This window comes from Oreochromis niloticus, linkage group LG11 (assembly GCF_001858045.2).
Source record: "Oreochromis niloticus isolate F11D_XX linkage group LG11, O_niloticus_UMD_NMBU, whole genome shotgun sequence".
NCBI classification, from domain to species: Eukaryota; Metazoa; Chordata; class Actinopteri; order Cichliformes; family Cichlidae; genus Oreochromis; species Oreochromis niloticus.
In genome coordinates, this window is record NC_031976.2 from 32,779,875 (window position 1) to 32,795,923 (window position 16,049).

The 16,049-nt window shown below is 37.7% G+C and overlaps 1 protein-coding gene across 4 annotated transcripts; it reads right to left on the minus strand.

The window, feature by feature from the left end:
* Positions 1–566: 566 nt before the first annotated feature.
* On the minus strand, positions 567–15,620 carry arl4aa (ADP-ribosylation factor-like 4aa). 4 transcript variants are annotated; one of them, XM_019365049.2, is made up of 3 exons: positions 5,011–5,426; positions 4,256–4,291; positions 567–3,411 (listed from the first exon to the last, which is right to left on the minus strand). In XM_019365049.2, the coding sequence occupies exon 3, from the start codon at positions 3,305–3,307 to the stop codon at positions 2,705–2,707; it is 603 nt and encodes a 200-aa protein (XP_019220594.1). In that variant the 5' UTR covers positions 3,308–3,411; positions 4,256–4,291; positions 5,011–5,426; the 3' UTR covers positions 567–2,704. The 4 variants fall into 4 exon arrangements, with proteins under 4 accessions (XP_019220594.1, XP_019220595.1, XP_005455176.1 ...); XM_019365050.2 differs by lacking the exons at positions 4,256–4,291; positions 5,011–5,426 and adding an exon at positions 15,597–15,620; XM_005455119.4 differs by lacking the exons at positions 4,256–4,291; positions 5,011–5,426 and adding an exon at positions 5,809–5,905.
* Positions 15,621–16,049: the final 429 nt, after the last annotated feature.

Genomic DNA, 16,049 nt, shown 5'->3' on the forward strand with positions numbered 1-16,049 from the left:
CTTAGTGTCTGTTAAGTATTGTTGAAACAATACCGCCTGCCTGAGTGTTGCTGACCATGTCTATCGCTTTATGACCACAGTGTACCAATCTTCTGATGGCTGCTATCAGCAGGATAACAAGTCATATCACAAAGTTCAAATAATCTCAATCTGTTTTCATTTAATAAGTACTGCCTGTGTAGAATGCCATTCACAAGACATTATACTGATAAAGGTACAGTCAGATACTTTTTTGCTGAGTGTACAGGAATAAGAACAGATAAAGAACAGGACAGAGTGGGCTCATTGGAAATACACTAAAAGTATTTAAAATGAACTATTGGTCCATCCAAAAAGTAATTAAAAAAATTATGCTTCTATAACCACCATATTTATCCTTACCAGAGTCAACATGTGCTTATAGACATTTAAACTGTGTCCCAAAAACTGATACGCAACTTGGTGTAGAACCAGTAATTATTAGAATTCTCTGGTGAGTGCTTCAGTAGAAATGACCTGAGGAACAAAACAAGACAAAACAAGATAGGACACATAAAATTGACTTGCACACACACAGAAAGCGGACGTGGCTTGCTTGCAGAGAGAGGGAAGTGGAATCAGGAAAAGTGTGAAAATGTCTTTGCCCCTTTGAGTTTCCTTCCTTGGCAAACAAGAGGCACCTGGGCTTCTAAATACAAAAACACGCTTCATCATTTGACAAAAATGAGTCATTCTGGCAACCTGACAGCAATGTAACTACAACACTGTGTACCATTGTTGCATTTATTTCTCCTCGCTGTCTTCCCATTAGTTCCTGCTCCCCTCTGCCTTTAAATATATGCTAAAGCCATAACAGCTCCTGAAAGTGTTTAAACAAAGTATTCCTTCATTTACTTCCTGCTGTTGCCTTTCAGTCATACAAATGTGTAAAATCCCACACTAAGGACATAAGCTTATCCTTCTATATGTGACAGGCCCCCTGGGAAACGGCACCAAAATCCCACATTGAGGTTATAATTATGACGTTTAATTAGAACAGATATTTATGTGGTGAGGAAATTTGGTGATTTAGTCAGAGCGGAGTGCAAACTACCAATCTGCATCACACAGCTATTTTAGAAAGCCAGCTGCTTCTACACTGGCCTGCTGGGCTTACAGTCATTAATTGTTTCAAAGGAATGAGAGAACAAATGGCGTTAATGCAGTGGACAACATATCCTCGCCAGCTCAGTCCAAAAATACTCAGTAATGCCCCTGGCTTCACAGTCTCCTTCCCCAGCCTGTTGTACTAGGTCAGGCCTCCAGACTGCCCTGACAACATTTTCAAGCTCTGAGGACAACATGTCTGAGCAGTAACGCATCAGTGCACTCCTTATCCCACTGCACTGAAGTAGGCAAAAGCAAACACACATTCAAGCTTCTTTTTTTCCACTAAAGAGATTTGGTTTGTGTTTTGGATGACAATTTGGGGGCAAGATGTTAATGCTATTTTACTGCCAGTTTTACAGGTTTGACTTCTGTATGTTGTTAGCTCATTAGAAAACACTGAAACTGGCATATCTGTAGGGAAATACAGGCTATGATAAGACATGTCTGAGTTCCCGGGACACAATCTTATAAATGGAACTTCAACCTTTGGGTGTGTTCCTGTTCCACACAATTAGTGTGCAGGCTGTGTAAAATGAAACCCAAGAAGAACGTGACAATTAGAGGTCAGGTTGACTGAGCATGCATTTTGGCTTTTTGGAAACACTCCTTATCACATGCACACACTAGACTTGCAACATCAGCTAGTCAGCAGCTCTTGAATGCTTTAATGCCTTGTTGGGAGATTTGTTTAACAAACTGCTAATAATCTTTTTCTGGAGACTCCAGCCAGCTCCTTAAAGCTTAGTGTTGCTATTATTTCAATGAATGAGCCTTTATGTGGCTGCTGTTTAAATATTAACTCCTAAATAATAGCCACTATATCGCAGTCAATATTGCTCTACATGTTTTATTCAATAAAACATATTGTATAACCAGTCTAAAGACAATGAGGCCAATGTGGACCAACTACTGTTCAGTAGCATTTGCTGTACATGTTTCTGTAAAATCTGACATAAATTTATCTTTTTAAAAACTCCATATGAAGTGATAACCTAAAGTGCTTTGAAAAAAAAAGAGCGATATAAGACAGCAAGCACACGCATAACAATAATAATAATAATAATAATAATAATAACACAATAAAAACATAATACTTTTCTTTCACAAAGTCCAGTGTAAAAAAAACAAAACAAAATCAAAACAACAAAACAAGTCAGAACAACACATGAAATAGTAAAATAAATCATTGTTCAGCCGTTCACCAAACAACCCTTCATCTAGTCCAAGTCTTCTCTTAAATTATTTTTGGTTATATTGTTTGGAACAAACATCCTTAAAACAACTTCTATCGCCCTTCCAGACCCCAAACCCTCAATACTTTGCAATCCATATAAACTCTCTATAACATATCCACACATACCTGAAACTTTCTCATCTTCATACTGCATTCCTTTATGTGCATTTCTTGATCAAGAGCATAAACATAAGACCATAAACATAGACCGGGAATCCTAAAGCTCAGTTTTGACTGATAAAACTCAGCATACCGAATTTGAACCTGAAGCTTAACAGGACAAATTCCTTTTTTTAGGTTTCCTTCATACGAAACAACAGGAACGTCTGTCTCATGAAAAGTTTATCTCTTTTTTCTTTGCTGCCGAAGCGTTTTTCTCCTTTTCAGTATCATCTCATGGAGTTTGTCCAGGCCATCCCTGAGTCCTTCTCCTATGATGGCACAGGCTGGCTGCAGATGCCAGGGTGTGGCAGGGCCCAGTTCTTTCAAAGCCAGCAGTTTCTCAATTTCAGCCAATCCTAGAGAGTGCCTCAAGTCCTGTTTGTTGGCGACCACAAGCAGGGGAACTCCCTGGTTCTCAGAGCTCTTGGCGATTTTATGGAGCTCTGTTTTGGCCTCCTCCATGCGCTCTGCATCCACAGAGTCCACCACGAATATGATGCCATCTGTGCATCTCGTGTATGACTTCCACAGGGGGCGCAGCTTCTCCTGACCACCCACGTCCCAGAAGTGGAAAGTCACAGTCTTTTGGCCTCCCAGTGGCACTCTGACTTTCTCTGCATTGAAACCTTTGGTGGGAACAGTGTTCACAAACTCATTGAATTGCAGTCTATACAAGACAGTGGTCTTTCCAGCAGAGTCTAGTCCAAGAATGGCAATGTGGAAAGACTGGAAGAACGGGATGTTTGCGAGGCAGCTAGGTTGTTCCGAAAATCCATTCCCCATCTTTTCTCATGGGGAAAGGCAGGTGAATTTGGAAGGATAGAGCCAACTGAATCCAACAGATGTCCAAAGAACTGCTTAGATTACAAAATGATGGCACCAAGTACCTGAAAGCACATGGATGGAACAAAGATTACATCAAATTTCCCAGGATTCTCAGGTTCAAAGACATTACTGTTACATTGTTAAATTACTGACTGAGCTATAATCTAGTCACTCAGTAATAAACAAGAGTCAAAAAGTCAACAAACTGAATGGTGTAAGTTACATAACAAATTCTATTTATTGGTTAATTTAAGTCACCTATTACTGATCATATCAAACCAAGTCAGCCTGTTTCAGCAGAACTCCTACATGTACTGAACTAGGCGGGGCAGGGGACAAAGATAGGATTTTATTATAGCAAATTCACATGGGGGTAATATATGGTGAACTTTGGTTCATGAGTTCCTCAGACACAGAGGTACAAAAAAATAAATACATTTAAAGTTAAAAAATAAAAATCAAGCAATAAAATCCAACACATCTTTAACCTGGAATGCACCCAAGTCAGAAGAAGAATACTTTTCCCAAGTGGGACCACTAACTGAAAAAGAAAAGAAAGAAAAAACAAACAAACAAAAACAAAAAAACACAATGGCTCAAATGTCCTTAATGGGATAGTTTTCCTGCTCAGGAGGCAAATATTACAGAAAAAACCCACACAAACTGTCTAACCTTAGCTGAGCTTAACTTAAAGCTCATCATTACTTTTTTAGCCAGCAGGTTAAGCGCTGGTATACCTGTTTCCAGTTTCAGAATACGGGACATAGCTGAACATAATGACTTCTAGCAAACAAAACTGGAAAATATTTTCTCAAGGCTAAAACAAAGATAAAAGCTAACGCACTACACTTGTGTATTTGTCAGTTGGACTGACTCCAGCTGATGTCAATGCTGCTCAGTACTTACTGAATGTGCAAAGGTCAGCTAGTGCTTTCAGTTCAGCTGTCCCCAAGTGGCCAAAAAGACCCACAAATGACAAATGGAAACAAAAAAAAACAAGCAAAATGCAAACCTTGAATATGAGAATATAAGAGACTATATCATTTGCTTTACATAGTGAGAACGCTACCAAGCTATTAGTATTCAAGCCATCAAAAACATTCACAGTCAGCATTAAAAAGACTATATTTCATTATTTCTTTTTATTATGGTGACACTGAAACTGTGACCATGTTTAGTCATGGTCTACTAATTTATTTTAACATTAAATGCTTTCTTAAATAATAAATATGCAAATCAACTTTTTGTTTCACCCTCAATATCCATAAGTGCCTACACACTGAATGACAATGTAGCTTTTAAGATGTATAGATAGGTTTGTAGTTATTATTAGGTTCATTTACGGTGTATCAGAGTCAAAGCATTATTATGTAAAGTGAATTAAAGATGATAACTTTTAATTACTACACTGCATACTGGCTGAAATCCCTCAAAATGGAGCTCAAAGGGGTACTTAAGTTCAAATTACTCCAACTCCTTTGGGTTTCATTACACGGTATTTATGTATTATACTATATCCCTAATTGTATTCTAATACTTCCTCTTTATCACGATATGATTCTCCACTAATTTTGCAGAGGTAAGGTCTTCAAATCGAAGGAAAAGAAAATCCGTTTTTTTTTCTAGTAAAAAAAAAAATAAAATAAAAATGTGTTACCTACCCTTCATATGACGATAAGATAATACAGCTAATCTCTCTGGACAGAAACGCGGTCCTCTTCTGCATCTACAGCGTCTGAAATTGAGCTCACGGTATATTTTCCTCTCTTATTTCCGCAAAGACAGCAGCAAAGCCTTCGCCAGAAACTGACACACCATGCCCGTCTGTCCTCAGTGTCCCGTATGGATCTACCGCTGATGACACTGCCGCTGTGTGTGCGCCCAGCCTGGAACAACGCCCATACTGACACTGCGGGACCGCGCAATTGGCCGGTGCCCTCATTCCTCTGTCAGCCGATTGGCTAAAACAGCTGTCAATCACGTTTCTGCCCGGGAACGCAGATCACCTGTTGCTCTGACTGCCCGTCGCACCATTTTACTCCGGACGTCAGTATTCTTTGATTCTTGATCCGCACTAAGACGTACTAATTATGCGTCAAGTCAAATTTTCTATTCAAAAAAAACCACCGGGGAGGCGGATTTAAATCAGCTCTTTGAATAAGAAACAAGGCAGCATTTCATTAAGCTGCGGGTTACGGTTCAAACTTTAAAAATACTCCACAGAAAATGCATACCTCTGGTTATTACATTTATAAATCTATTCTGTGAAGCAAATGCAGTTCGCGAAGAGCTCAAAATACGTTTCTAAGCTCTGTCAAGCGTACAACCCTAGACATTTATAATAATTATTGTTTCCGGTATTTTAGCCTTTATAAACAATTAATATTAACGGAATTTGATGAATGATGGCCCGACATAACACAGGTTAGTAACGATTGTAAATAAAATTTGACAGTTACCTTTGATTCAGCTAATGCAGGCAGTGTACTTTCCCTTTCTGACCGTGCCAGATCAATGTGTGTGTGTGTGTGTGTGTGTGCAGAAACTGCACCGCCCCCTTCGGCCGCGTGTTTTTGTTTGAAATGATTGGTCAGAGGGCAGGAAAAGCGCCGCTCTCAGTGCAGGCCATCGCGCAGAAAGGATAACAAACAGTATTTGGCCCTGAGCCACTGCCTTGCATAAGCAGTCTCTGTCTGTGCTGGACTATTTTAGCGCCTTTGATTTGTTTATTTTCACACAAACCCACAAAGACAGAATAATAGAATACACAGCCTAACACTGGACATAGAATCCGGTAGCATCATATGGTATGTGTCCATATAAATAGCTACAATATGCAGCACACCCTCCCAAAAATGGCAAAAAATTAAAGCACAACTGCTGGAAGAGGGAAGTATTGATGGGGAATTTGCTTTCAATGAATTATATTTATAAAAAGGCAGCAAATGTGCTGTCATAGTATGTTATATAGTACTTTAGTCCTGTTACTGAACACAAAGCACTTTCACACCACAGGCCACATTCACTCATTCATGCAGAGAATCGTGCAGTCATTTATTATATTCCTTTCACCTTTTTACCAACATTGGGTGTAAGTATCTTGCCAAAGGACACTTTTGCATGTGGACTGCAGGATTTAGGGATCAAACTACTGACCTTGGATTTACTAGGCAACTTACCCAGCCAGTTTAGAGCCATTTTTCTGTGTTGATCTTAATCACATGCATGCTGAATAGCAAAAATTAATTCAGGGACTAACCTTTTTTTTAAAATTCAAAATTAGATAGTTTGGACATGTGTAAAGGAAGGATAGCGGATGTATCAGACAAAGTAATGGGAAACACGGAGCTTCCAGGCAGGATAAAAAGAAGACGATCTCAGATGATGTTTAGGGATGTTGTGAAGAAGGACATGCAGGGCGTTAGTGTGACAGAAGAAGATGCTAGGCACTGATTGAGATGGAGGCAGATCATTTACCTCTAAAGGGAGGAGCCGAAAGAAGAAGCATATTTTGGTCATCAATCTAGTCATCTATGTGGTAATTCTTTTTTTCCAAAATGAAATGAGCATCATTTACAATTTTAGGCGTCAAAATAATCTCTTTTACAAGCAGGCATAAATACTTAGGAGTAGTATTAGTATTATTATTTAGTGTTCACAAAAATTTGTCAAGAGAGGAGCTGAATTTTTAATGTTTTTAAATTGTATTGCAAGTATTTTTTGTAATTGTTTTTTATTGTAACTTCTCAATGCAAGGTGGTCAAAGCTTACAGTGCAAAGAAACCTTACTAGAAACAAAAAAGCTACACGCAACTAATGCAACATAAAAGTTAAACTAGGTTAAAGCAACTAGCAAGAAAGAAGCCAGATCATCAGATCAGATAAAGGGGAAGGCAGAGCTATAAATATTCAGTAGACTGATTGCATAATGAGATACCTGGAGCAGGAGACAGGTGAAACAACTGACAAGGTGAGAGTAATTATGCTAATTATGCACAGGTGAAGACAATCAGGGCATGGCAGACAATCACAAAGGAGGGAAAACAAGACTGCAAAGCTACACAACAGAAAGCTAAAGTAAAACAGGCACTGAGACTTGAGAAACCACTTGAAACGAGAAAAGACAAGATAATACAGGAGCACAAACACATTAACACCGAAACTAGACAGAACCAGTGGGGAGGCTAGAATAATAAAATCAAGGTATGAACCAAATGACCAATTGAAACTCTTCACTGCGCTTAAAATTCTGAGAGCCTCTTAAAACTTTGGATTTATTCAAGGAGGGTCTAATGTAGGCCCTAAAAACATTACCGAAAACATTGAAATGCTTATTGATGGATTTTATACATGGTAAATTTTCGTTCCACTTTTATTATTCCATTATTTGCTTTTTAACCACAGTGCTCAGAAACATAATGGCAAATTTAGTGCAACCGAAGGACAATGCTCGGGATGCACACAGTCAATGTTCCCTCTAAGCTGCGCGCGTGCGCAATTGCGCACCGCTGGCACGGTCTCTGCGCACAGAAAATCTGCACACAAAAAAAATCTAACCTGAACTGAAATGAAAATTAAAACTTTAACAATACTGTTTTGCAGTGTTAGTCAGTAAGTGACTGGCTGCTCCTGTATGGGATTAGAACGATGTCACCTTATCCCATAGTCCAGCCAATCATGCGATTCACATTAGTATATATGCAGCTAATCAAAGTCGTTGACAGGCTATGACAGCATCCTTATGTGCCGACACCGGTGTTTTAGCTAGCAAAACGGCGTGGCTGATGTGGAGTGAACCATTGGAGATGTGAGCAGGACAGACGGAACAATTCACGGAAAATGTGTGGACTTTATACCAGTTTTTAAATTGTGTTGATAGGCCACGTAAAACCGGAATTATGATCAAAATATATGCAATGTTTGGTTTTCTTCCTGAATACTATCGTTGTTTATATTTACTGCGGGAAGAAACGGTAAAAACGGAGTTTTATAAGGAAAATGCACGAAAGCGCTCTCCCCCGTGAGCAAAACCACCCCCACAAAAAACCCACCCTTCCTTATTGGTCGAAAAAAGTACCATGTCGACCAATCAAAAAATGATATGGCAAATGGCATTTTGTTGTTTAGGAAAGGGGAAGTTTTAGGAGTGACTGCGGTGTTTTGAGATGTGAGAAATTTGCGACATTTAGCGCAAATCTTGTGTAGTTAGTGTGTAGTGTAGTCAATAGTTTTGTTGTGTGTGTCAGAACAATGAGGCGGCTGCTGAATGTTACAGGTGTTACAGGAGTGATACATCTCCTGTTGTCAGGCCTGCAGGTATCAGGCTGTTGTTCTCCTTTATCTCATAGTGGACAGAAATTATTTTTTGGAGTGGCACAAATAATTTGTGTGGCATCAAATCTGATGCAGAACAGCTGATTGTTCTGTAAATAGTTTGAAATGTTTATTTTAAAAAACACCTTGGCTGCATTTTTAGGTAAACATCTGCAAAAAACTTTCACTCAGTTACCTTTTTAAAGAAGTAACTATATAATTAATTGCCAACATTGGTCATTATATACTGTATTTTGCAGACAGAGTTACAGGACTCTCTCCCAGACCACAGACTCGTACTCATAATACAAGTCAGAGCTTTATAGAAAAAAAGAAAAAAAGAAAGTTGTGTTTTCAAAATTAGAGTTCAAGTTATTTTTACTTCCAATAGTGTTAACATACTACACAGGTCATGAACAAGATTTTTTTTTAATTTTCATTGTAAGTGGGCTAAAGCAGTTAATTAAAAGTAGTCTAACATAAATGTAAATGTTGTAATTTGATTATTTTAATAAACCATGTAACTTGGATGGATTCAATGCTGGCGTGACCACAGTGCACACGTCTAATGTTGCTCACAGTGGTCCAAGGGATCGCTCAGGGAGTTTGTGTGTTCGCTCAGACACATGAAAAATTAGAGGGAACATTGCGCAGAGTACACGGCAAGTTTAGGGTAAACTTCACTTGTTGTGCAATTTAATGTTATTGGCTATATTTGAATTTGATTATATTTGCTAGCCAACTTACACTACCTGGCTCACATGAGCTGATTTTTCAGAAAAGTAAACACAAGAGAGAATTTCTTTCTATTTCCATTCTATAATCTACATTAGAAACCAATCATCCTACATTCTTATTTTATCGACTTAAATCTACCAAATTGTTAATATAGAGCACAATTTGCAGCGATTTTATTTAACTGGAGAAAATATTTAACATGGAAAGCATCAATAAAAAATGTCTTCATGGCCGCACATCTATGAGCCATACAACAATACAAGTAAGACCATCAATCTGGACAACCAACTCTAACTATATCTATCTGTATCTATCCAACTGTATCTATCTTTAGTTAATAAACTATAGAGAGCTTTCTGAACTTTTCAAGTGATATTTCTAATTAAATGTTAACATCCACTATTTGTAATACAGAGTTTACAAATTTAAAGTTACAGAATGTTCTAACTTTGTTTCTTATAAAAATTATTATTTTACTTTTATTGCGGTTTGCACACAGTCTCCAGTCAACACAATCTTTCTACTAAATAAGCCTTCTGAAGTTCTTTTTTATTTATTTATTTTTTTCATTCTGACAATTCTACAGTATCATCTGTGTACAGAAGCACAAAGTCTTAGATAGACCTCAACATTGTCATCACTCATTTCCATTCTAAATTTCTCAGCCAGAAATGATAGCCCGTTATCTCTACCACAAGTATACTCAAAATCATTTAGAAATTTTTACAGAGCAGAGTTGATAAATTTTCAACCTGTCAAACCTGTATCTTGAAGTCACAACAACACAGATTTCGGACCATCACACACAACTTAGTATTTTGGTTTAAATTATACACAACTGTAAAAATTCTCCCATTTATATCTGCGATATTTAACTTTCTCTATAACAGACTACTTTCAACTAATTCAGCAGCTTTTTCATAATCAAATAATCAAAACATTGTATAATTGTTTCCTATAGTGCAGATATAATTCACATTATGTGAAACCATTATATGATCAATTGAGGAACCTGCACTAAAACCAGCTTGCTTGTCTCCCAGAAAACCCACTGCAGTTAAATAAGTAGTCATTAATTACTGAAGTAACACATTTTCCAATACACCTAAGTAGTAATACTATAATTATCTGTACAGGCCTTAACACCTTTACCCTTTATTTCCCTATAGTCCAACTTATTGGTGTTGAGGAATTATATCAACTTAAATAATTTGGTAACGAATGAAATAATACTCTTCAGGACTAGCATCATTCCTTATTCCCCATTATTTTTGATTTTTTTTTCTCCTTACTTATTTATCCAAAATACATCAACATAGTTCCATAATCAATAGTACTGCTATCGTTACATGTTTTCTTTCCAGTACCCAGATCTTTCCCAAATCTGCCATTAACTATATGTAAATCAAGTGTTTGGCAAAATTCAATAAGCATTTTACCATTGTTATCTTAATAAAGTCGCCTAATGATTTCAACTTTCATTTGGAATTACTTGAACTGCATTCAAATGAGGAAAATCCTAACCTATTAATTATAGCAGTATCCAACTCCAACATCATCTATGAAGCCCGTCCTTGCATTAAAGTCCCAAGTAAAATACAGTTATCACAGTAGAGCAACCCTTGAAGGGGAATGTCCACAGCACCTACTATAAACTCCAAACCTATTACTTGAACATCAATCAACATCTATAGAACATTAGATGAACTTTTAACAGATTTGCACCATTTTGATATCCCTTTTTTGACCAACATTGCTAATTCATGTTCCCCTCAAAGGGTACATTCTTCATTACAATAAATAAACAATCAGTTTTAATTTTACTTAAACAAAATCAAACTCTTCAGTATAGTCTTGCAAATTGCTACAATTCAGCTTCTTAGAAACTTCAGATATTTAAACCTAAGAATTTAAATGATCTCATTTGGTAAGACTGAACATCATCACTACTGGTGTACTGTAGCCCCTTCAGGCCGCAATCTTGCTCTTGATACTCCATCATGCTTGCGGTCTACTTGTGGCCTGCAAGTCATATTTTAGACTATCCAACCCTCTCACCACTGTGAGTTACTTGGTGAATATACTTTGTCTCTGACTGTTTGTCAATCACTATATCAAGTATGATTAAACTAATATGGAGTAAAGTCAGATTCTCACGCTTTCTTTTCCTCAGTGCTCTCTTACACAGCGAGTCAAGGAGGCACCGTAGCCATAACAATGCTTCTGGAATCGAGTTGAAAAAGTCAGGCAACAAAATTATTTCATTACTCAAACTACATTATCATTAATAATATTGATTAGGTTTGCTCTTGACTATGCTTTGATTAGAATTAAGCACAATTAACTATTAGCAAAATCATATACTGTTTTGTCACTCTGTTTGAAAATGTGGATAACAAAAAAACATCCTGGGGATGTTGAATGAGCTTCATAGTTGCTGTATAGGGCCTTGGCCATTTTACCGTGACCTGACATTTTCAGACCACACTCTGTAAACCCTCGTTGTGTGGGAAATTCAAAGTAGATCAGCATTTTCTGAAATGCTTAGCCCAGCCTGCAGTTGCTGCCACGTGAGTAGCTTTTTTTGTGAAGAGCAGCTAAATAGATGTACCTAATAAAGTGACTAAGTGTTTATTTATGATTCCTTGTTTTCTGAGTGTTGTTTATCATATGCACTTGTGAATTACAATTGACATTGTGCAGATAAATTTTTCCCTCCGTGCACTGCTTAATGGGACAAATGAGAGAACATTTTAGGGATTTATCATTACACTTAAGATCCTGTAACTGGGTACAGACAATGTGGTCAGGAAACCCGGGACCATGACATGCAACTGAAGTTACACTGTGTTTACTTTCCTAAAATAAATATCTGCATAAATACTTTGAGTACAGCCTTTTTTTCCAGATGTTTGGTTCTGTAACATTGTTTGGTACTTGAAAGAATATCAAGGGCTTAAACACCTTTGCTCTTGTGGTTTAATGCAGTGAGTGATATCCTTTTCATTTTATATTTAGTCTGAGTTATGCAAAGTCACAGATGATGCATTAGATGCACATGTACAGCTATTTCAGATATGCTTAGAACATGTGCCGGCTTCACGTGTTTATAATTCTTCATATAGCGAATGAACAGCTGCCTCTGTACCAGTGGGCATCGTGAGATCACAGTACATGCATGCCTTCTGTTAAAAACTAGATGATGTGTGAATATTTTAGACTGTTTTCTTGAAGTTAATATTTGGTTTGAGGGTGGGGTCTTCTCTTAATTAGGAAAGTAGTCCTTTTAGGATGTTTAAAAAGATAAAAAAGATTATAAGAGTTCTTATACTTGCACTGTCAGTTATTCTAAATGCAGTACAGTAAAGGGTGATGACTTGGCTGTAGCACAACAGCTGAGACATCTACACTGAGGCATATTGGGCATAAAAGGTAAAGTTGAGGACTATGCCATGCAACAGGTTGTACATTTGCATTATCATGGTGTACACCTTGGAAAGGTTTTACTTGGAGGGCTCTTAAAATCTGGTAATGGGTTATTGTAAAGGGCAAGGAATTCACTCACACAGACCTCAAAAGGTTCACTTTGCAGGACATGGAAGGATGTATCCAGCCTGACTAGTATCAGCAGATCAGTGATGGTATAATGGTGTGGGGGATATTTTCTTCAGTTTGACAAGTAATGCTTTACCCAGTCAAAGATCAAACTTGACTGTTTGCTTATGGTTAGAGTTAAGGAAAACGATGATTTAGAAATGTACATTACTCAATTAAATTGGCTTAAAATATGAAAAATGTTTACAAAGTTTAAATAAGTGCTTGTTTTGTGTGGCACACAAGTCTGGATTATAAATGATTTACAAATATTTTTCCTTACAAACAAGAGTTATTTTTTAAATCCCTGTATTAATTTAAATATTAATTTATATATTTTTATATGCCAGTTCAGTTCAGAAAAGATGAATTTAGGACTTAAACAGTCTCCTCATGAATGATAGGATTTAACTCTTTAAACTGACATGTTTAAACACACTGATTTTTAAAGAGAAATGCAGCCCAACTACAAACTCCTTAACACGTTGGCATAAATGCAAACTGGAGGGTGCATTTCAAAGATGTGGTTGTGGTAGAGCCAAAAAAACAAATAAATGAATCAGTTATTCTCAATAGTTGGGTATGAGAGATTTGGATGTTGGCCTCAGTGCCTTTTGTGTATCCCATGTAGTACTTTAAGTTTCTACTAATTCAGAACGATAGTCTGAGATGTTTATGATGTAGTGCTGCCATCTGCTGGTACTTGGTGGCATCAGGATGACGCTTTGTAGTGCAGTGCATTTATCAAGGTCTGGTCTGGGGGAGAAAAAAAACTGTCCTCAAGAAACTAACTGGGTGCACATCAATATCTACACTGTAAGTTGGTAATGATATGCTTAAATACCCATATGGCTGAGTCAGTTTAAAATCGGTTTAAAAACCAAACTCCTGAATTTGTTGTGTACCTGGTATTATAAAGGATTTTCATTGATTATATAGGAATGTCAGCGAGCCAAATGCCCCATGCCACTTGTACTGTCTTCATGGGGTATTATAGGTTGCCTTTTAATGCTTTGGCTTCGATGATGCAGTAATTTCCCTACTTCATGTATGAGGGTTTGTTTGGGTTTTTTTTTTAACTTTATAAGCAGCTAGTTCAGGGGTTATGAATCTGTAGCTCTTTTGAGCCTCTGGATGTATGCAAAAGTTATATTAATTATCATTGCTGCAAGTGACTCTTTAAATTCTTCAGTTGTCAATTTTACTGAATTGCAAACCGTTCAAAATCAACTTTTTGTCTCATTGGTCCACAGCAAGGTTAAAGTGCATAATCAAAGAGGCATTTAGTTATTACTAGCTATAAATAAAATGTTTAACAGTGTGTTGTATATTGAAAAAAATCTTTTGGGTTGTTCCTGAATATGCTAGTAGAGCCCTTTGCATGAGTATTATTTCTAAATGGAGTGTACAAATTGTGGCAAAAGTAAAGAAAGTGTGTGTAGGTTCTCAGTCATCCAGGTCATAGTGGTCTAAGGAGGTTAGAAAAAAAGAAAACAACTGAACCTCTGTAAGTTAAAGAAGTTCTAACCTAATCCTAAACAGTTGATGCAAAACTTTGCATTAAAGCACATAAAAACTAAAGCTGAAAGTCACCACTCACACTGATTGATTACACCATGGCGCTGTTCAGAGGCTAACAGAAAAACTATTTCCAAGAAATTTATAGACCTTACTTAACATATTTTAATTCTTTAAATTTTAATCTCCTCAGCATCAGGACCAAAGCTATGCTGTAATGGAGTTATTTGATATTACAATCTTGAATTGTTGTTGACTTTGAGTGCAAGACTTTCCAGGGAAGTTTTGGGCAAAACTAAACAGGTTCTATATTACAGAGAGCTTAAGTAAGGACTGAACTTTGTTATTTTGTTATGTTTTTTAGGCTGGATGGAAAATCTGTTGTTTCTTTGCACCATTGGCGATACCTCATCCAGTATCTCCCGTCACTCACCAGCATTGTCTGTATAAGGGGACGACAGCCTTACACAAGTAAATATTTAGACTACTTGTCTGATTTCCCCAACCCGCAGGGTTTTGGAATATGAAATGCTGTCTGGGAAGAACCAGTGCTACAGGAGTGCCAGATTGAGCCTCTATCAGAGCGGCTGACTCAGCTGAGCATGTGCAACATCGAGATCCCAAACACTGCAGAGTTCATCAACACCGTGTCACACTTGGTCAACCTCCAGTACTTGCTGTTCCACCAGCTTGACTGTGAGGGGCTGGGGATGTTGAAGCTGGTGCCCTGTGACGTCTTCCACAACCTGCTGTGGAAGCTGAAGAAACTCAAACACTTATCCTGGGGGATGAAGGGGGGGCCACTAGTAGTACAGTTGCCTAATGATTACTTCTATCCCTTGGACCCAGAAAAACCAGGTAAGCCTGATCTCTGTTAGCTCATGCAGCAGAACACTTCTGGGATGCCTCCTGATCCAATTTATCATATAAAGGCATTGTGTTCTGTGTACTGGTTCTGATGCAGGCTTATAGTCACCTTTTACACTTGAAAAGCTACTCACAAGAAAACACCATTAATTTGTAGAGGTTTATGTTCCTGCGTGCACTCTGGCTCTCGACACAAAGAAATCAAAGGTTTACTTACTACCAAAGCTTTGTTGTTGGACAGTCTCATCAGGAACCGTCACACAGTCTTAGTGAGTCACGTCTTTTTCTTTGGTTCTATAGGAGCATATGATGGCCCAGCACTGACTGCTCTGGAGCTGGTGAATTACCCAGAATCCGTACTGTCTGAGAATGTGCTGAGGGGCCTGACCTCGCTCAAGTCCCTGTTTGTTCGCTATGAGAGCCTGAGAGAGAGCATCCAATGTCATCTGCAGTCCTGGCTGAATCGTATGCAACAGCTGAAATCACTCACAATCATTGGTGAGTCACATTGTTCTTGTTTTTTAATTTTGTCTACACACTTGACCTGTTATACAAAATGAGTCATGTACATCAGCAACGGCTCTAACAAATCTAACATAAATTCTAGATTGTTTTTTGGGGTTTTTTTGTTTGTTTGTTTTGTTTTTCTTGCTTCATTGAAAGCATACTT